This window comes from Dendrobates tinctorius, unplaced genomic scaffold (assembly GCF_039654945.1).
Source record: "Dendrobates tinctorius isolate UK_male_01 unplaced genomic scaffold, ASM3965494v1 ptg000201l, whole genome shotgun sequence".
Classification (NCBI taxonomy): Eukaryota; Metazoa; Chordata; class Amphibia; order Anura; family Dendrobatidae; genus Dendrobates; species Dendrobates tinctorius.
The window spans coordinates 5,062,367-5,085,636 of record NW_027361868.1 but is presented as its reverse complement, the minus strand read 5'-3'; the positions used below and the strand labels follow the sequence as shown (position 1 = coordinate 5,085,636).

General features: G+C 43.8%; 1 protein-coding gene across 1 annotated transcript in view; it reads right to left on the bottom strand.

The window, feature by feature from the left end:
- Nucleotides 1-23,270, bottom strand: part of USH2A (usherin) — a 994,545-nt gene that overhangs the window by 172,707 nt on the left and 798,568 nt on the right. The window contains exon 49 of the mRNA XM_073553328.1: nucleotides 21,961-22,182. Coding sequence (XP_073409429.1) covers nucleotides 21,961-22,182 — 222 coding nt within the window. The remainder of the gene's footprint in view (nucleotides 1-21,960; nucleotides 22,183-23,270) is intronic.

The window sequence follows — 23,270 nt, the reverse complement described above, 5'->3', positions numbered from 1 at the left end:
CAGTAGTTCATGGTTGCCGGACCAGAACCCTATGAACCTCCTCCTACTTGCCAGCATCAACAGTGCACGCATGAAGAGGTGCTGACAGGTGGAAGGGTTCATATTTGGCAGCCATGGACTACTGACCCAATCGCTGGACCATTGAGCTGTGATTCTTTTTGCTCAACTCGAGTGCAGATCAATGATCTAAAAAGTCAATTGACTCTCATTTAAAGATTTCTTGTGATCAAACAATTGTTAGAACAAACATTTGGTCCCCAAGTAGTTTACTTTTTGTCGGCAGCACTTCATCTGTACGTAGGCATTTTAGTGCTCTGATAAATTATCCCATCAGTGAATTAATTTGTGCTTAGCTCATTTCTTCAGTTGATTGGTGGTATGTTTATACAAGCCAATGATCGGGAATGAGCATTCTTAATAACCATTTGGTCTGGTCAATTATATGCCCATGCAAAGGGGTCTTAAAAGGATCAGTCACCAAATACCAGATTTCACTATATTAACTGCAAATTTTACTGGATAGATCTTTTTGACCTGGTGAGACTGGTATACTTATTTGAAAAAAATGTGTAAGGCCTCCTTCACATATCCTGGTGATTTCTGTACAGGAAAAAACAGTACTGGTGAGATCCGTGGTCCACGTCCGTGTGCCATCCGTATGTATGTATGTAACATCTGTGTGACATATGTGTATCCGTTTTCTGTGTTTGTGTCAGTGTGTCGTCCGTGTGACCATATGAAACGTACAGGCACCTGGCAAAAGCAGTTTGTGCTGATTGCAGGTGCTGACTTGCTGAAGGTGTAAGGGGGTGAAGCGCCGAAGGAGAGTTGCCTTCCCAGCTCCGTGCCCGGAACCATTAAGCAGGGCATTAGGTTCCCCGGGGGACGCTATAGGGGACCGGACTGTAGCCAGACACAGGAAGTGGACAGGACTGGGAGCGGGAAAGCTGCGCGCGCTTTCAGGAGAGCAGCGAAGAGACAGAGGAAAGAAGACGATGCCGCAGGAGGGGAAAGGAAACGTGTATCGCCGCTGGAGTCAGAGAGACCGCGGGCACAGGAAGTGGGTAGTGAGTACGGGAAGCCTGGTGCTGCACTGCCAGAAAGGCTTCTGACTCCCCTCCTTGATGAGACTTTGCCCCACAGAGACGCTGCATACCTTGACCAGACACTCCTCCATAGTGAGACCGCGTTAGGTGCTGAGACGCTTCCCTGTGACCAAGGGGCGTTCAGTGACGGGGCAGAGACTGTGTGAGGTAGAGCCCCTGACCTCGGCGGGAGAACACCGCTGTCATATCAGAGAGAAGAACTGGGAGCAAAGGGGATATCATCAGCCTCATACCCCTTTGGCTCCCGTTTTAACCCCTCATACTCCAGCTGGACTTTATTAAGGACTCCGGAGACAGATGACAGCAAGCACCGCTGGTGCCTCGGTGCCAACATTGGACCAGAGTGATCCCTCCAATCAAGACCCCTGAGGACTGATAAGTTTTGTCTCATAGGAAAATAACTTTTCTTCTGTTTGAACCTCGTATATGTCTCTCCGCTGTTGATATAATCTGTTTCAAATCATATTCACTTTTATACTGCTTGTTTTACCAGTATTATCCCCTGTAAATAAACCTCCCCTTTTACTGTTGGTCTGCCTGCTCCATGGTGACATATACCTCTCCTGCATGTTATTACAAAGGCAGCTCTCATCATTGTCTCCTGGTCTCCCTGAGATAAGCTCAACTGGGTGACAATGATGGGAGTTGTATTCAGCACCCGCTGTGTACCTCCTGTGTGGCTATTAATAATAGCTTACAGCTGTTTGTTTAGCCTTTCCTGGTGAATTTACTTGGGACCCCCCCAAAAAAATTATGTAGGGTCCCCCTATAAATTCAAAAAAGGAAAAGCTAAACAAACTGCTGTATGCTGATATTAATAGCCTAGAAACGAGCCATGGATATTGGCCCCCTCTCAGACTACCAACTTCAATACTCAGCTGCTCCAGAAACAGTGCATTAATAAGATGAGCCAATCTGGTGCTTAGCCTTCCCTTTTCCCACTTACCCAGGTGATGGCAACTGTGGCAATAGTTTTGGGATTGATGTCAGCTTTGTATTGGCATTGGCAGCTGACAGCTGGTGCTATTTTCTCAGTGTCACAGTGCAGAGAAGCCGCTCCTGATAGTGCTACAAATGAGATTGTCACTTAGCTAGATAGATGTCACACATGGTGTAGGTGTAGTACATGTGCCGACTGGGGGGGTCCCTTCTGCACACCCCGCACCTTGCAATGGCCGAAGAGTGTTCCCAAAGACTGGCGACCGGAGCCCGTGGACGTTCAAACAGTTTCATTATTAGGTTCCTTTTCCAGCATCAGCGGTTCCAGACAGCTCCTGCACGCCTGCCTGGGTACCGGTAAACCCGTTTCTTCCTTCACTCCTCTGCTTGCCCCGGGTGACGTCGTTTCATACTCTCTCACTGTGGCTGCCTTAGGCCCACGGCCACAGCGATCACCTACTCGGCCTGTTCACCCGCTGCCACACCTACTTCTCTTCAGAGCCCAGCTCTCCAGCAGTCCGGTACCCCCAGGCTGTCCTCCCTTCCGTTATCTTTCTGGGGCCACCCCCCTTCTCGGTGCTCTCTCTCCTTCTCTCTTCTTCTCTGTCTCTCTTATTTGTCTCTTCCTGAGCTCTCTTATGTCCTCTGCTGTTCTCCCTCTAATCTGGGGATCCCCACATTTTATCCTTTCCTCCTGGAAAAACCCTTCTCTTGTTCCACTTGCTACGCCCACCATGACTTGGCTTTTCCTAGCATTAGCTGTTGTTAAGGCCTTTCCTTTCTCTGCCCTGTGTCTCCCCCTAGTGGCCAATTACCAAACTCCACCTTTCCCTAGCTGATACATTCTACCTCCAACATCTACACATATACATGTAATGGTTACAGCACATATACATTTGTCCTATACATTCAGACTGGTCCACGTATTAGTCCACCCTCCTACATAGGAAAGACTAAGTGCAACACGAAGAGATGAGGGGAAGGGAGCCCAACACTATGGAAGGAGGGAGTGGAGACCCATAGGCAGACCTAAAGTCACCCTGTCTGCCCAAAACGTCCCTATATAACTTCTGCACCTATCGCCAAGCAGGAACCTAATCCCTGCCTGACCCTGACGATAAGCCCTGCTTAGGGAATGATGGGGTAACCACTAGTTGATCCCCACTACCACTAAAGACAGTTGGGATAGACGAACAAGGGGAACACTTATCTTGAGTAGACTCAGATTAACACAAACATCCTCCAGCAACACCAAAGAGGAAGATAGCTGACTGCTATAGCTCCAAGCCTCAACAGGGGAAATGGAAATATCACCGGCAACTCCATGCAGCCACTGGGTCAAAGAGTCAAAAGGGTTAAGAACGTGTCTGCAAAGTTAAATGCAGAGACATTCTGCAGTGAGATGCAGGGAGACTGTCTGCAGCTTTTGACATACCATGACAATAGGATCGTGTCCTGTGTTAAATCGATCTTCCAGCATCTAACTAGATTGGGCAAAAACTGTAAGGCAGTCTCCGGAAGCCGCATTTGCTAATCCAAATGTTTGTGATTGTGTTTCAGTGAGAAATCAGAAGGCCAGGTTTCCACTTAATTGTTAGGCCTAATATTGGGGTGCAGCCAGGTGGCTCGATTAGCTAATCCAATGTGCTAGAAGGTCTGCCCTCACCCGTGTTTCTTGGACTTCCTTGGCTCAATCTGCACAACCTTGTGATAGATTGGCAGATTCGGGAGGTGGTAAAATGGAATGTGTTGGGAGTTCATTTTCCCCTTCATTACTGAGGCCCGAGGAACTCCCTCTTCTGGTAAAGAAAGGTAGTGAGCCTGATTGTCAAACACCTGAGGCTGATGATTGTGACTGGCTGAGTGGAGTTACGGACTGGATATAATGCTGCCGACGCCCTTCTGCCCTGCGGGTGATTTCTCTGTGGGATCCTTGGAGACCAGTCTGAATTCCTGCTCCTCCAAGGCTAAGTTTTCTGTTCGGCCTTTTGCTTTTGTGCTTTGACTTTGTTTTTGCTTTGTTTTTCTGGATTTTTGCCATTCCCTGCTGGGGTGTGCTGAATTCAGTTAGCTCTGTCTTCTGAAAATACCTGAGTGCTGATTCAGTTTTTGAAGCCTAGCTGCTTCAGGGCCTTTTTCATATCAGCTTGTTGGCTTATGTCTTTGATAGGGTTTTGGCAGATTGCAGACAGCAGCCTTCCTTTCCTATCCTATCTAGGTAGTTTTGGGGCCCCGTCTTTGCTCAGTCTATCTTTCTGTCTGTGTTAGTATTTTCATCTTGCTTCACCGTCATTATATGTTGGGGGCTGCCTATTGCTTTGGGGTCTGCTCTGGGGCAGTTTAGATTTCCCCTTTCTTTCTTTAGGCCTATGTATTTCTCCGGCTGTGATCGAGGGGTCTAGGGCATCGTAGGAACCCCCCACGGCTACTGCTAGTTGTGTTGATAGGTTCAGGGGTCTGCAATCTGATAGTTGCCAACTTCTCTGGTTTTCTGGACTTAGCTTGTATTTCTGCTTTTGCCTCCTACGGTGACTCATTCATAACAGGAATGAGTATTGGCACCCGGCTTGCAAGGGTGAATACCCAGTCTCTGCCTAAATACCTGTCTGAGTTTGGGAATGTGTTTTTGAAGCAGGGGTGCCAAGAACTTCCTCCTCATCATTCTTTTGACTGTGCCGTTAACCTTGTCCCTGGGGTCAAGCTGCCAAAGAGCAGAATATATAATCTCTGGTCCAGAGGCCGGCCATGAAAAACTTTATCAAGGACTGTATGGCAAATGGTCATATCAGACCATCCTCATCCCCCATTGCTGCGTGGTTTTCCTTTGTAAAGAAGAAAGATGGGGTGTTATGTCCCTGCCTAGATTTCCAATAGCTCAATCAGATCACGCCCAGGATCCGTATCTGCTCCCTCTCATCTCGGATTCAAATAGTAGGAGCAAAATGGCTTTCTAAACTGGATCTAAGGGTGGTGTATAGTCTCATTCGTATTAAAGAGGGGGATGAGTGGAAAACAGCTTTCAGTATGCTTGAGGGACACTATGACAACTTTGTGATGCCATTTAGGTTGACGAATACGCCCGTCGTCATTCAGCACTTTGTATATAACATCTTTAGACACCTGGTAGGTAGATTTGTTGTAATCTATCTTGATGACATGTTAATTTATTCACCTGATTTTGAATCACATCAGAAACATGAAAGCAGGGCCGGACTAGCCATCTGGCAATTCTGGCAAATGCCAGAAGGGCCTAATTGGTCATGGGCCACCTTGTCTGCTACGTTGTTAACAGAATTGGTGTTCTCAAGACACCCATACTGTTAAGAGTTGTGACGGAGCACAAAGTCGTTGACTTCATCACTTATCCCAGCATGCCACAGGTATCATTAGAAATATTGATAATGTAGTAAATTTTGCTTTTCTTCCATTCAGTGCTTGAGGACTCGGACAGCATGGGCCTATGTAATTTCAAATGCCAGGGCTGAATTTCAGTCCCAATCCGTACCTGCATGTAAGGCAGATCTTACAGATACTCAGGAACACTAAATTATTTGTCAAACCAGAAAAATGGAAGTTCTCAGCTGAGGAGATTCCCTTTCTAGGATATGTGTTATCGTCCATTGGTTTTTGAATGGATCCAGCGAAAGTCCGGGTGGTACTGGATTGGGATCGTCCTGAGGATTTGAAAGCATTACAAAGGTTTTTGGGTTTTGCCAACTACTACCATAAGTTAATCAAAAAGTTTTTCAGTAGAGGCCAAACCTCTGGAGGATATGACCAGGAAAGGGACTGACGTTTCTAAGTGGTCCAGTCTGGCCAGGGAGGCATTCGATACCTTGAAGGAGTGTTTTGTATCTGCGCCGATTCTCATACAGCAGGAAGTCACTCAGCCTTTTATTGTAGAAGTTGACGCGTCTGAATTGGGGTAGGGGCTGTATTGCTGCAGGGTGCATCTCCTGGTAAATGTCGTCCATGTGCATACTTTTCTAAAAAAAACTCATCTACAGAGAAAAATTATGACATTGGTAACAGGGAACTCTTGGTAATCAAGTGGGTCTTTGAAGAATGGCATCATTTTCTGGAGGGAGCAGTTCAACCAGTTATCGTAATCACGGATCATAAGAATCTAGTCAGGCAAGATGGTCATTGTTCTTCACCAGGTTTAACTTATTTGTTACATATAGGCCAGGGAACAAGAACATTAAGGCGGATGCCTTATCTCATTGTTTTCCTGGGGGTGGAGATAATGGTGAACCGGTTCCTATACTACAAAATGGGTGGTTATTGCACCAATATGCTCTGATCTTAAAAAAAGAAGTTGTTGACGCTCAAGGGGACGCCCCTGCTGCCTGTCCATTAGGTAAACTGTTTGTGCCTGTGAATCTCCATCTGAGAGTTCTTAGTTATCATCATGATTCGGTCTTGGCCGGCCATCATGGTAATAAAGCCACCACAGATCTTCTTACTCTGTGTTTTTGTGGACAGGGGTACATTCAAATGTCCGGGAATATGCAGCAGCCTGCAGTGTCTGTGCGCATTCTAAAACCTCTCATACTCATCCGCCTGGGACTTTCCAACCATTGGTGATTCCCAGTAGACCTTGAACACATTCATGGGTCGATTTTATCACTGATCTACCCGTGTTGGCAGGTAATACTGTAATTTTGGAGGTGGCGAACAGATTCAGTAAAATGTCACATTTTATTGCGCTACCCACTTTACCTAACGCCAAGACCTTGGCTCAAATTTTCATCAGTGAGATTGCACAATTACATAGGATCCCTATCGATATTGTTTCTGACCGAGGGGTGCAGTTTATTTCCAAATTTAGGAGGGCGTTTTGCCCTCATTTGGGGATCCACCTGTCAGTCTCTTCACCATTTCACCCACCATTTTGAAATGAGGTGTTTGGTGGGTCCAGACTTGTATGTTAGTGACTTGGTGTGGTTGCCCCCAAGGAACATTAAGTTGAAGGTTCCCTCTTGGAAACTGGGTCCCAGGTTCATCAGTCCTTATAAGATTGTGACTGCCGTCAATCCCATAGCATTCCGCCTTGCCCCCCACTTTTAGGATCCATAATGTGTTTCATCGCTCTTTACTCAAAAAATACATTGTGTCCTCTGTACCATCACCGCTACCGCCATCTCCAGTCATTATGGATGGAAATTTGGAATTTCAGATAGCCAGGATCGTTGATTCTTGTTTAGTTCATCGGTCGCTTCAGTATCTGGTACACCGGAAAGAATACGGTCCTGAAGAGAGGATGTGGATACCAGCATCTGACGTCCAAGCGGCCAGGCTGATCCAGGGTCTTTTCACTAAGCACAGCCTGATATACCCAGTTCTGAGGTTCCAGAGGTACCTTTTAGTAGCAAGGGCACTGTCACAGGTTTACAGCGTCAGAGGGTAATCAATACAGAGGAGGACAATTTTATATTACAAGAGGATTTATGTAAACTAGAAGCTTGGGCTGATAAATGACAAATGAGCTTTAATGGGGATAAATGTAAGGTCATGCACTTGGGTAGAACAAACAAGATGTATAATTATGTGCTTAATTGTGAAACACTGGGCAAAACTGTCACTGAAAAAGACTTGGGTGTATGGGTGGACGACAAACTTACAGTAGTGACCAATGTCAGGCAGCTGCTGCAAAGGCAAATAAAATAATGGGATGCATTAAAAGAGGCATAGATGCTCATGAGGAGAACATAATTTTACCCCTATACAAGTCACTAGTGCGACCACACTTAGAATACTGTGTACAGTTCTGGTCTCCGGTGTATAAGAAAGACTATTAAAATTTAAGAGGGGCCTGGATGCCTTTCTTGAAAAGTATAATATTACAGGGTATATACACTAGTTTCCTTAATATTGCGTTGATCCAGGGAGCTAGTGTGATTGCCGTATGTGGAGTCGGGAAGGAATTTTTTTTCCCAATGTGAAGCTTACTGATTGCCACATGGGTTTTTTGCCTTCCTCTGGATTAACATGTTAGGGCAGGTTAGGATAGGATATGGGTTGAGCTAGATGGACTTAAAGTCTTCCATCAACCTTAATTACTATGTTACTATGCTACTATGTTAGAGAGGAGCCAGAAGACATCAGTGTCTGATTTTTCCTACTCCTGCACTGATTACAAGCATTTCACCTTCATATTAAATGGCATAAATTTCTTTTAGCAGTGCAGAGGTTAAGCTGCTCAGTTTGGAACTCCTGGAAACTTTCCTGGGTTATGGCTCTCAGCTGTGCACTGTTAGCCACTCCCATCTTGGATATAATCTGGGACCTGGTTAGCGCTTGTCAGAGAAAGCTTATTCTGCATGGCTGGATGTTGCTGTTGGTTGTTGCTGGAGAAGGCTTTGGGTGGATTTATCTGTGACTGTTGCTAGGTTTTGAATGTGTGATAATTTCCTTTCTTCTCCTACTTTGGTTTAACCCCATCCTCCACTCCCCGGTGTTTTCCTCTGTTGTTCATTTGTTGTATATTTCTATGATTGGAATTTTCCTTTATCCCTGTTCGTATTACCTTGTTAGTCTGGTTGGTGTACTATGGTCCACTACTATTCCCCTCTTCCCTGGGAGATGAAAGAGTACAGACTTAGGACAGGTACAGGAGCTAAAGCAAGGTACGTGGCCCCAGCATCTTCCCCATCAGACGTAATCCGGGGAACAGGGTGAGCTAGGGCACCCCTATTGTTAGGGACAGCTAAGGAGCCCTTGGTCCTGGGACACCCGACAACAGAGTTGTGGCAGGATGCTAGAGAACTTCTTCAAATTTTACTGTGGAAACATTTGACCCTTTTCCAATTTTCCTGTCTATCTTGCCATCCACTGACCTAACTGACTGGGACATGATATAAAACTCTTAGGCACAAATGCACAAATCCGTAACAGTGTCCAGTAGCATTATAATGGGGACTTCTAATGAGGCAAAAAAAGTTTTTGGGACCCAAGGCACAAGGACGTAGCCACATGTCCATGGACGGAAACCATCATATGGTCTCCAGAGCCAAATTATCTTTACGCCTTTGACCACTTTAATTTAGGCCACCCTTTGGCCAATACCAAAACTATCCCCACCCTACAATACTTTGTTATATGATCTACACAACAATATTCTATCCTGCCGTTCACTGTCAGCCCACATTTCCTCAGGAAAGTCAAGGAGAAAGTGTATCGCAACGAAAAAAAAAAATCTGTTTTCATGAAATCCTGCCAACAATTATTTAATGTGCATCACAGAAGCGAAGGAATGTATAAACACAGCTGGCTGATGAATTACTAATTCAATAAATCTGTAAAACCAATGGTTTACGGCAAGCTTTAGAATTAAACGCCATAAGCTTTGGAGGCCGCAGATAAGCTATACTGAATATTAAGCTGGCCTCTAATATTCACGACTTTGGACATATTGGCTTGTGCCAGTGTTGAGGGGATCACAGATGTGAGAAGTGCAGGTATTGGACAAATGTGATTTATAAAGTTCAAAAGGTTCAACCTGGGCCTCTATAGAGGATACTATAGCTATTTCAAAACTTTGATGTAACCAACAAAAAAATGGAACAATCCACTAGCCCAAAGCGGACGGACACAGACAGACTTAGTGGCGGCCACTCTGGCATGGGATCTCCGTTTTTCATCCTTCGGGTTGATTTATCCACATACGTGAAAAATGTACCGATTATTTTGATTGGAGTGCCATCAGTTTTTCTTGTACGTGGAGAGAAAAACAAAAAAAGAAGCGTCTCTAATTTGCCCTTTCTGTGAGCCCATGGAAATTGGACCACACTCAGATGTCATCATAGTGCTGCCTGATTTTGTTGATGGACCTATAGACTTGCACTGCTGAAACCGACCCTTGGATCAAAATGAAATGTCTCCAATTTTTTCCGCGGACCACATAGACCAAGGAGAAAAAAAAACTGACATGTGCACAGCTCACGAGAGCTATCTGTGAAAGTCACAGAAAGCAAACGTTCGAGAAAATAGGTTGGGTGCACGAGCCCTTACACAGGGATCCCATCTTTCCTGCATGGGCACCTATTACAGTATACAACAGCTGCAGGCTTATGTTGGATGGACTATCAGGAGATAGCAGATAGTGCTGTGTGAGCAGTAAGGTTATGTCCAACATGCAAAAAACACTTAAAGGTTTTTCCACTGGGGTTTTTTTTCTGCACGTGTCAGTATCAAAACACGCACTAGCAATCTGCTCTGATTATTGTGTTTTGTTTGTGTGGGGTTTTTTTTATATGTACTTTATGCATTTTTGGTGCACTTTTGAAGCAGCGCTTTTGCTAATGTGTTTTTGTAGTGCATAAAAACAGTGATTCTGCAGTTAAAAATGCAACTGCTTTTTTTGTATGCCCCTTTTCAGGCTTCCCAGAGAAGGCTGTAATAAAAAATTTACCAAAAACACTAATGTGACTGCCAACTTGTTAAATCCTCACAACGTGAGTATTCTCTGATGCCATATCTGGGAGTATCGAGACCTTGACTGCAAGTATACAATCTGTTCACATGTGGTCACAAGACGACTAAACGTGCGCTGCCTCGCTCAATGCCAGTGTACTGAGAGAGGCCAGATGCAGTCTAGTTGGAATGTGGCCGGAAGTATGTAAATTGCATACTTGCGGTCACATGACGTCCTGCTCCTGGCAGCTTAATCGGAGAAACCTCACAGTGCACTCTGCCCAAGCGTCATCTGAAAAGTTGTTCTTAACAAAATGAGCAAGTGAGGAAAAACAAACTACCCAGTGTCAGAACCAGAGAATTAAAAATGAGGACAGAAATGGGTCAAAATCAATGACGTCAAGGAAAGAAGGGTCAGAATCCAGACGGTAGTATAAATGTGCAGAGTTGGTTAGGCAGGACAAGCTCAAACCAGAGTGGGAATTCAAAAATTTATCCAAAGGGCAAACACTGCAAGCAAATGTATTGTAAGAACTATGAAGCAGTGGAAGACTTTTTTTCTGTAAGAGCTGTAAAGCTGTGTAAAAGCTTCTTTTTTGTAAGAGCTGTGAAGTGGTGGAAAGACTTCTTTATTGTAAGAGCTGTGAAACAGTGGAAAAGATTCTATACTGTAAGATCTGTTAAACTATGGAAGGGATTCTTTACCTTAAAGTTGTAAGGCTTGTTTGTTGTAATTTTTGGGAAGTGATGGAAAGGTTTTCATACTGTAGGAGCTGTGAAGCAATTTAAAGTCTTTACTGTAAAAACTGTAAAGCGGTGGAAAGGCTTCTTTACTATGACAGTTGTGAACAGTGCACTTTACGCATCAAAATTATATAAAGAAGAAAAATCCTAATCCTCATGCATCCTTATGTCCATATCAATTCTATGTTGTGCAGATCTGTAACATGGTAGACATGTTATCTCTCATCAAATCAGAAAGATTGCAGTGACCCCAACCACACTACTTATTGATTAGGCAAGAAGCAAATTTAGCTCTGCTACATCCCTAGCAGCCACAGCACAGCTCACACATCATCACCTAGGTCCACCCTACACAGCAGCTCTAGATGCTTACGCTTCTCAGACCATTTGTCCCGGATACACCCAATAATAAAGCGCTTTTGCTAATGTCGTAGTACGTAGACTGTCGTTTGTTCTAGCACTTAGCAGTTTTTGGATCTCGTCTCTCTACAAACCCATTAAGGGTATTTAATACAATGAATTAGGGAAATAAACATCAGCAATGAATTTAAGGCTGTAAAAAATTAATAGGCGTAGTGAAATTCCAATGATTCTGTCTTGTCCAATAAAATAAGTGACGTCGGATGCGGGGAATGTGCTGTCCTGGAAATAGACCTCAGTTATCTACATACACCATGACCAATAATTCACCCTGGATTCTGCAAGTTAGAGCCCTAAGTTTGGGATTCAAAGTATTGTGTAAAAGTTTTAGGAAGGTGTGGAAATAATACTGCAAAGTAAGAAGTTTTCAAAAATAGAAGTGTTAGGCTGGTTTCACACTTGCGTTTTTTTTCGCGGTATTTTAGCGCTAAATAGCGCATGCGTTTTTTTTTCCTATACTTTGCATGGGATGCGCTTATGTGCGCATACACATGCGTTTGTACGCGTTTTACCGCGCATGCGTTTTTTTGCGGTATGCGCTGTTGCATTTTTTGGGGCGTCCGACTTGCCTCAAAAAAACGCATGCGCGCGCAATGCGTTTTTTTACAGCAAGACACCCATTATAGTCTATGGGTGCGCATATGTGCGCATTGGCATGCTTATGTATGCGTTTTTTTGCACATGCGTTTTTTTTGTTAACCATGGAATTTAGGGGTTTGGGTTAGAGTTAGGGTTAGTTAAGGGGGTTTAGGGTTAGGGTTAGGGTCAGGGTCAGGGTTAGGTTTAGGGTCAGGGTTAGGGTTAGTTAGGGTTTAGGATTTGGGTTAGGGTTAAGTATGGTTTGGTTAAGGGTTAGGGTCAGGGTCAGGGTTAGGGTTAGGGTCAGGGTTAGGGTTAGGTTTAGGGTCAGGGTTAGGGTTAGTTAGGGTTTAGGGTTTGGGTTAGGGTTAAGTATGGTTTGGTTAAGGGTTAGGGTCAGGGTTAGGGTTAGGGTTAGGGTTAGGGTCAGGGTTAGGGTTAGTAAAGTCATGGTTTGGGTTAGTGTGAGGGGCCACCTAATGTTTGGAAAAAACGCAAACGCGGTAAAAACGCACTAAAAAGGCATACAAACGCATAAAAACGCTGCGTTTTTTTCATGCATGCTCATAAAAATGCTTGAAAAAAACGCAGCAGTTGTATGCTTTTGTATGCGTTTTTTCAATGCGTTTTTTTTGCGGGAAAAACGCGCTGCAAAAAAAAGCAAGTGTGAAACCAGCCTTAATAGTTTATTTTTATCAATTAACAAATTGCAAAGTGAATGAACAAAAGAGAAATCGAAATCCCATCAATATTTTATGAATGTTCTTTGCCGTCATCATTTCTTCTCAGTTACTTGGACACAGTTTTGAAGAAACTCGGCAGGGAGGATGTTCCAAACATCTTGGAGTCCCCACCACAGATCTTCTTAGCAGATCCTTCTGTCTCTTCATGTGATCCCAGACACACTGTGTGATATGAGATCAGGGCTCTGTGGGGGCCGGATCATTACTTTCAGGACTCCTTGTTCTTATTTACACTGAACATAGTCATTAAAGCCATTGGCTGCAAAGATACATTATGTTCTTTCCCTGTGAAATTATATGATGTCCATCAGTGCCATCAATACAGAACTGACAGCAAATAGTGGAACCTAGCTACACCAAGCTAACTATGGCGCTAATAAATGGCCCTGGTGTGGCCGCATCATTTTGCTCTTGTCTAGGGTTATCACTTTAAGGGTATTTCCATCTCCAAGATCCTATCCCAATGTCTAGTAAGTGTATTAATAATAATATTAGCAAATACCTCAAGTTAGAAATGTAGTATAGTTCTTCTGATTCACTATATCGCTTACCTCATGCCCAGGGCATTGCAGTAGCTTAGGCATGCAAGGTTCCGACCACTCACTCATACAGTGACAGTTAGTTGATAGTGATCTCTAAAAGGTCTAAAAGTTAAAGATGACACATTTTCTTTACATTTTAGGAAAAAAAACAATTGCCATTTTTTACATTTTAATAATTACAAAAATGAAAATGAGCTGATGCAAAAGTTTGGGCACCCTTGAAGATTTGTATGCTCAGATAACTTTGACTAAGGTTTCAGACCTTAATTAGCCTGTTAGGGTTATGGCTTGTTCACTATCATCGTTAGGAAAGGCCAGGTGATGTAAATTTCCCAGTGTTATAAAAGTCAAGTTTCCTCTAACCTTGTGCCAAAAATCAGCAGCCATGCTTTCTTCTAAGCAGCTGCCTAGCACTCTGAAAATGAAAATGGTGTAGGCCCGCAAAGCAGGAGAAGGCTATAAGAAGATAGGAAAGCTGTAGCGCCGGCGTCTCCACCTTCTGCCTCTCTCCCCCCGCAGAGACGCAGGCTCACTCATTGCCAAGGCCTCTGTCCCACACTTCCTGCTCTGGGTGCGGATGCCTGGGGTGCGTGCACTGCGCGCAGAGCCCCGGGCACTGTGTATAGGACGTGCGAGGTACTGTTCTCTTAAAGCACGTCATCCTAAAGTGTCCCCAGCCAATGGGTGGGAGACACTTATTATATAAGGAACCTCCACTTAATGGGAGGTGCCTGTGCAATGTTGTACGTTTGATCATAACACTCGTGTTAGTTCTCAGGTCCCAGTGCTCGTATTCCTGTATACTTACCTATCAGCTGTGCCCGCCTGCCTATCTGCCGTGCTCGCCTGCCTGTCTTGTCAGCCTGCCTGTCTTTCAACTGTGTCCAGCTGCCTGTCTATCCGCCCGTGTTTGCCAAGCCTAACATTCCTGGCCATTCCTGCCTCCTGATCCTTGGGGGTTAGCTACCATCCACCCGAGGTCAGTCCTCCTGTAGCCCCTGTTCCCTCCTCCCTCGCTTCACCTCAGATTGTGGTATCATCAGCCGCCGTGCATCCGAGATCAGACTTCATAAGGCACCTAGTCATGCCCCTGCAAGTTTTCCTCAGATCATGGCTCAGTGGTTCCACCACCCAGTCCATTACAAAAGTGTTTTCAAGTTGCCCTTTCCTCAGTTCGAAATGTAATTAAGAAATGGCACTTAAAAGAAACAGTGGAGGTCAAGATAAGATAAGGTAAGGTCTGGAAGACCAAGCAAAATTTCAGTGAGGGGTGCTCGTAGGACTGCCATAGAGGCAAATCAGAACCCCTCCTTGACTGCAAAAGACCTTCAGAAATATTTTGCAGACTCTGGAGTTGTGGTACATTGTTCAACTGTTTAGAGACACCTGCACAAATATGGTCTTCATGGAAGAGTCATCAAAAGAAAACTTCTCCTGCATCCTCACCATAAAATTTCAGCATCAGGTATATTCAAAAGGACATCTAAACAAGCTTGATGCATTTTGGAAACAAGTCATGTGGCCAATTAGGTTAACACAGAACTCTTTGGCCACAATAATCAAAGGTATGTATGGAGAAAAAAGGGCACAGAATTTAAGGAAAAGAACATCTCGCCAACCATTAAACATAGGGGTCGATCAATCATGCTTTGGGGTTGTGTTACACCAATGGCACGGGGAACATTTTATGGGTAGAGGGAAGAATGGATTCAATGAAATGACAGCAAATTCTTGATACAAACTTAACACCATCTGTAAAAAAGCTGAAGGTGAAAAGAGGATGGCTTCTACAAATGGAGAATGATCCTAAACACACGTCAAAATGTACAAAAGACGACCTCAAAAAGCACAAGCTGAAGGTTTTACAATGGCCCTCACAGTCCCCTGATCTGAACATCATTGAAAATCTGTGGCTAGACCTCAAAATAGCAGAGGAGGCAAGTCAACCCAGGAAGAATGGATGAAAATCCCTCAAGCAAGAATTCAAAGACTCATGTCTGGCTACAAAAAAGCATTTACGAGCTATGATGTTTTTGAAAGGGGGTGATACTATGTGCTAAAAATACAGGGTGTACAAACTTTAGCATCAGCCCATTTTCCTTTTTGTAATTTTTAAAATTTAAAACATGAAAAAATAGATTTTTTGCTTAAAATAAAAAGGAAATGTGTCATCTTTAACTTTAGGCCATTTAGAGATAATTTCCACTTCAACTTGCTTTACTGTTCACAATAACAGTAATTTGTGACTGTTGCTAGGTTTTGAGAGTGTGATAATTCCCTTTCTTTTCCTACTGTGGCTGAAACTCATCCTTCACTCCCCAGTTCATTCCTCTGTTGTAAGTGTGAGTATATTTGTATGATTGGTATTTCTCGTTTTCCCTGTTCGTATTACCTTGTTAGTCTGGGTGGCGTATTACGGTACAGTACTACTCCCCTCTTCTCTGGGTGGGGGAAGGGTTCAGACTGAGGGCAGATTCAGGAGCTAACGCAAGGTACGTGGCCCCGGCGTCTTCACCATCAGAAGTAATCCGGGGAACAGGCTGAGCAAGGGTGCCTGTTATGAATGGGTCGCCGAGGAGGAAAAAACCTAAACATGCTAAGCCCAGAAAAACCAGAGAGGTTGGTAACTATGCAGATTGCAGATCCCTGATCCTAACCACACAACTAGCAGCAGCCGTGGAGCGTACCTACGATGATCCTAGACGCCTCGTCACGGCCAGAGGACTAAATAAGCCTAAAGCAAGAAAAGGGGAAAACTAACTGCCCCAGAGCAGACCCCAAAGGAATAGACAGCCCCCACACATGTATTGACGGTGAAACAAGATGAAAACACAAACACAGGTAGGAAAATAGGCTGAGCAAACGATGGGGCCCAAACTAACTAGAAAGGAGAGGAAAGGAAAGACACTGTCTGCAATCTGCCCAAAACCCCACAAAATAATGTCCAACACTTCTGATAACAAAATTAACCTTGAAGTCACTAGACTTCTCCCACTATATCAGCACTCTGAAATATTCTGAGACAGAGCAAAAAGAGGCCAATCTAATAAGGGACAAAAAGCAAATTGGCAAATACAGATAAATAAGAGTGGAAACTCAGCACAGCCCCAGGCGGGGCTGGCTGACCACCCAAAAAACTGAATAGACCAACAAAATCAAGTGTGAACATTAGCAGAAACACTTAGCTTGAGATGACTGGAACAGAGCTGAAAACCAAGACCTGAAAAGCCAGAAGGAATCACCAGCACCAGAATAGGGCGTCGGCAGTCTTAAATCCAGACTGAGATTCCAGGGATCCAATCGTTATCCTCATCATCAGGTGGCAGATCTCTACTAATTAAATCAACCTCACTACCTCCTGTTACCACCAGAGGGAGCCTGGAAGGAGAACTCAATGAACTCACAACAGGTGCCCCTAGCATTAGGGACAGGGAAGGAGCCCCTGGTCCCAGACACCCGAAAACAGAGTCATGACAGTGAGCTATACACAATACAATGATAATATTTCTCATTTGGTAAATGTATGACTATCTTGTTTTTAGAAATAGTAATGATATATATTAATATGTATAATATATATATATATATATATATATATACTGTGTATATATATATATATATATATATATACACACACACATGGAGGATATGTATGATGGGTATATGGGCACGGGACTATGGGATGGAGGATATGTATGATGGGTATATGGGCATGGGACTATGAGATGAAGGATGTGTGATGGGTATATGGGCACTCGACTATGGGATGGCGAATATGTATGATGGGTATATGGGCACGGGCCTATGGGATGGTGGATATGTGTGATGGGCATATGGGCACGGGACTATGGGATGGAGGATGTGTGATGGGTATATGGGCACTCGACTATCGGATGGAGGATATGTATGATGGGTATATGGGCACGGGCCTATGGGATGGTGGATATGTATGATGGGTATATGGGCACGGGACTATGGGATGGGGGATAATTATAATTTGTTATAACTAACCACAGTTAGTTACTATGCCCGGGCAGCGCCGGGCTCTTCAGCTAGTACAGTCATGGCCAAAAGTTTTGAGAATGACACAAATATTAATTTTTACAAAGTCTACTGCTTCATTTTTTCTAATGGCAATTTGCATATACTCCAGAATGTTATAAAGAGTGATCAGCTTAACAGCAATTACTTGCAAAGTCAATATTTGCCTAGAAAATGAACTTTATCCCCCAAAACACATTTCAACATCATTGCAGCCCTGCCTTAAAAGGACCAGCTAACATCATTTCAGTGATTGCTCCATTAACACAGGTGTGGGTGTTGATGAGGACAGGGCTGGAGATCAATCTGTCATGATTAAGTAAGAATGACACCACTGGACACTTTAAAAGGAGGCTGGTGCTTGGCATCATTGTTTCTCTTCTGTTAACCATGGTTATCTCTAAAGAAACACGTGCAGTCATCATTGCACTGCACAAAAATGGCCTAACAGGGAAGAGTATCGCAGCTAGAAAGATTGCACCTCAGTCAACAATCTATCGCATCATCAAGAACTTCAAGGAGAGAGCTTCCCTTGTTGCCAAAAAGGCTCCAGGGCGCCCAAAAAAGACCAGCAAGCGCCAGGACCATCTCTTAAAAGTGTTTCAGCTGCGGGATCGGGCTACCAGCAGTGCAGAGCTTGCTCAGGAATGGCAGCAGGCAGGTGTGAGTGCATCTGCACGCACTGTGAGGCGGAGACTCTTGGAGCAAGGCCTGGTCTCAAGGAGGGCAGCAAAGAAGCCACTTCTCTCCAGGAAAAACATCATGGACAGACTGATATTCTGCAAGAGGTACAGGGAGTGGACTGCTGAGGACTGGGGTAAAGTCATTTTCTCTGATGAATCCCCTTTTCGATTGTTTGGGACATCTGGAAAAAGGCTTATTCGGAGAAGACCAGGTGAGCGCTACCACCAGTCTTGTTTCATGCCAACTGTCAAGCATCCTGAAACCATTCATGTGTGGGGTTGCTTCTCAGCCAAGGGAGTGGGCTCTCTCTCAGTCTTGCCTAAAAACATAGCCATGAATAAAGAATGGTACCAGAATGTCCTCCGAGAGCAACTTCTCCCAACCGTCCAAGAGCAGTTTGGCGATCAACAATGCCTTTTTCAACATGATGGAGCACCTTGCCACAAAGCAAAGGTGATAACTAAATGGCTCAGGGAACAAAACATAGAGATTTTGGGACCATGGCCTGGAAACTCCTCAGATCTTAATCCCATTGAGAACTTGTGGTCAATCATCAAGAGACGGGTGGACAAACAAAAACCTTCAAATTCAGACAAAATAAAAGCATTGATTTTGCAAGAATGGACTGCTATCAGTCAGGATTTGATCCAGAAGTTGATTGAGAGCATGCCAGGGAGAATTGCTGAGGTCCTGAAGAAGAAGGGTCAACACTGCAAATATTGACTTGCTGCATTAACTCATTCTAACTGTCAATATAACCTTTTGTTACTCATAATATGATTGCAATTATATTTCTGTATGTGATAAAAACATCTGACAAACACACATAAAAACCAGAGGGCAGCAGATCATGTGAAAATATAATATTTGTGTCATTCTCTAAACTTTTGGCCATGACTATATATATATATATATATATATATACACACATATACACACACACACACAGTGTGATACCAGCAGGTAGGATAATGAGTATCTATAAATACATATTCCCGATTGTGTGCATACAACCTGATGTTGGAGTAGTCAGTGTGCTCCTTCTCCCAGGACACTTGTCTTACACTCGTACACAGCTCATCCGCCCATGGAGAGCAGTAAAACCTAAATGCTGCCCCAGCAGTTCTGTTCCAGCAGCATCTGTTAATTCACTCCATTTATAAAATACATATTGACAAAGACAACCGATCTGGGAACGAAGGAAATTTGATTTGGTGTGAGAAAGTCAAATCAATGTTATTTTCATAAAGGAGGTAATTCAGCGCAGTATTTAAACAATACGGCCCCCAGTTCTGGCCAGCTAGGATAATGGCGCCGACACAAGGTGTGTTACATCAAGGTTATAAAATATATGCAATATCCAATAATAAAGTTTTATTTAATATAGTCAGCATTATTTATGGTCCTCTTAGCGTAGGTTTCGCAGCATGCAGGACAATGGTATGACCTGTAGATGTCACTGTTGCTAAGACATTTGCAATTTTTTTTTTAATCTTTTTGTTTCCATTGTTCTTATATTATTATTATTATTGGGCAATAAAAAATTAAACAAAAAATAAATTACTTTCTGCACATTTGACTTTATGATGCCAGTGGCAGCTACTTTTTCCGGAACATCAGAGACAGTCAACCAACATGGGGCTCATAAGCAGAGAGTGCCTCATGCTGAATGTCCCTCAGCCCACTTTTCCCGACATCATGATCTACCCTATATGTACGGTAGAAGTCAGGAGAATTAACGTGGAGCTGACTTCCATATCAAGCTCACTTCACCCATGGCAATTGCCGGCTGTTTTGCGCAGCAGACACCATACAGAAACTACAGTAAATACATCTAGCTCCGATTTCAGCAGCTTAACCTCCTTAGATACTGTGATGAAGAGCCACCATGGCATCTAAGTGGTTAAACAGGAGGAGCCCTGTATTACTTTTACTGGGCCCCCAGGTCTAGATTTGGGGGAACCCAATGGATTGTTTAGTAGGAGCCAGGAGCATGTGGTTTGACTAAAATTTGGACCTTCACCATGGGGCACCTGCAGTTCTATGTAGGTCTCTACGGGCACTAGAAGAAATGTTTTCTTTCATCTTGAGAAGGGACAATTTGCAAAATTTTCCCAGGGATCACTGCATTTCTTACACCAGTCTGAGCTCAACAAGGAGAATTTGCTTCTTAAGAGCTTGCATGGGTTGAAATAACCTGGTATCATGAGTCTGGGTTTGAACCCTTGAGCCTCTGCTTCTCTGTCGGCCGAGGAACAGCAGATAACACCTTTTATCCAGAATTCCGGATGTTTAGTTTCTGTTATCCTTGCTCCAGTCTTTTAGGGTATCAGTTGTTTTCATTTACTCATTTGCATGCCCTATCGGGTGCGGCTTTAAATACTTTCCCCTGCTGGTATTTCCTTCTGATGGCAATCTCATTTGGATGTCCAGCCATACTGCTGTAATTTAAGCTAGTCAGTGAACAACGAGTTAGGGTTTAGCTCTGCTGTTTATGTTCTTTACCCTGCACCTGTCTTCTGTTTAGGAAGTAGGCGGCATATCTAACAGTACGTACTTATTCCTTTATTTTCTTTTTTTGTGCTTTGTTTTACTTTCTGTCGTATCTCTTTCTATCTCAGCACACTTTCCCTTTTGTAGGTAATTCACACTCTGCTCTGCCCTCTGGTTATTTAGGAGGAACGTGAAGCACTCGATGGTCTTTCAGGCACCATAGGACCGAGTTGCCATTTTCTAGTCTGTGGTTTGGGCTATCTCAGCTCATGCAAAAACCTCTAAGGAGTGTGGGATCAGAATCTTTAGTCTGTACAGGAACCAGCAGGGTCACTTGCAGTTTTCAGTGTGTCACATTTTTTCCTGAGTGAGTTGCTACACTATCATAACACTTGGTAAGTTTTCCTCCACTTTGAGGAAAAGGCATGTTTCTACTTTAGCCCTGCATCTGTGTATCACATTCCTTGCTTTGTTCCGTCCTTTTACCTACTGCACTTGCATGCTCAGTTTTTCTCTGCTGGGCTTCCTGCCCCAGACCTAGTCTCCGGAGAATCACCCACTCCTTTTTGTCTCTTTCTCTTGTCCCTCGACTGGATCACGCTATCCGTCCTCTCAGTCTCCTCTCATCCTATCACTGTCTGGACACCCATATCATGTGGCTCTGCTATCAGACCAGAGGTCTTCTCTAGCTGCAAGCTAGGCCATATCTATCTGTCCTCTCAATATATCCCCTCCCACTGAGGGCTAGTCCCAACTCTTAACCCTACCTGTTGCTGGCAGAATACAGCTTAGTCACTAACAAGACAGATTATTACACATTCAAACATAGTGAACCAATACAAGTCTTCAAGGGGGAAGGTGGGCAGTATTTCCATCTCCTTACGCTACTTCCACACCAAACTTTGTGCACTTTTTGTTGGAACGCAAAGGTTGTGTGTTCCTGTGATAGAGCCTGTGTGTACATTGGCCTCCACAATCACAGTACGCCATGTTCATGGTTCTGAGAATACCCGTGACCCAATAACTTATCAGTTTTTTATGGCATGAGATCTCATTAAATTAGGACGTTATGGTTGGGCACATCATTCTGACCCTTTGTAAAACATCATTGCAAAGAAGCACAATATCGCGGTACACAGACTGCCTATGTCTACACAGTATTACACCCTAGGGTCTCCATTTCCAGCAATAAAAGCTTCATACATGACTCTCCACTCATACCACACAGTAAAGAAATAATGAGCGTTTACTCACCGAGTGACTGTCTGTACAGTGATCCCTCCTGATCATCTCCGCAGCAGATAAACTCCGGTGGGATTATTCTCCCACCACAACAAGTCTGAGTAACGCCATCATACAGTGATCCTCCGCAGCAGATCTGAGGTCCAGACGTTGAGTATGGGTGATCTCCACAACACGAGTTTCCATCCCCAGTAGATATTCTGTTCTGTGATCTGTTGTAACAGCAGACGTCACCTGGTCACAGACAGAACAGACAGATGTGGTGTGAAGTACTGCACATATATAAGAGAGGTGTTATCATATCAGACATGTAAAGGAGGAGGAGGTGAGCTGTGATATCACCTATTGTGAATGGTGGATACTGTGTTATCAACTGTACATAGAGCAGTTATCAGTCATTGTACAGGAGGAGGAGGTGAGCTGTGACATCCCCTATTGTGAATGGTGGATCCTGAGTTATTTACTGTATATAGAGGTGTTATCAGTCTGCACAGGAGGAGGAGAAGGTGAGCTGTGACATCAACTATTGTGAATGGTGGATCCTGTGTTAGCTACTGTATATTGAGGTGTTATCAGTCATTGTAGAGGAGGAGGTGAGCTGTGAACTCACCTATTGTGAATGGTGGATCTTGTGTCATCTACTGTATATAGAGGTGTGATCAGTCATTGTACAGGAGGAGGAGGTAAGGTGAGATATCGCCTATTGTGAATGGTGGATCCTGTGTTATGTACTGTATATAGAGGTGTGATCAATCATTGTACAAGAGGAGGTGAGCTTTGATATCGCCTATTGTGAATGATGGAGGTGTCATCAGTCATTGGCGCAGCTCACCTCCTCTTCCTGTACAATGAGTGATAACACCTCTATTTAAATTAGACAACACAGAATCCACCATTCACAACAGTTGACATCACAGCTCTCCTTCTCATGTACATAGCCTATTGTGAGTGGTGGTTCATCTGTTATCTACGGTATATAGAGGTGTTATCTGTCATTGTACAGGAGGAGGAGGTGAGCTGTGACATCTCCTATTGTGAATGGTGGATCCTCTGTTATCATACCATCAGTGTATAATTGATAGGCATGATATAGTGATAAACATATATATCTTATGTATTTCTAGTGCTGCATACAAAACCATGTTATAATCTTCAAACTAGTGGACTCACAAATGGCTAAAAATGGAAATCAGCATCATCGTGACCTCATTAGCTTTAAAAAGCTGAAATCAATGGATGGACTGACAATGAATCAGTTTTGTGTCAAAGGAAGAAAAATATGACTGCATCAAAGTACAACTTAACTTTCATATGGCATGTGC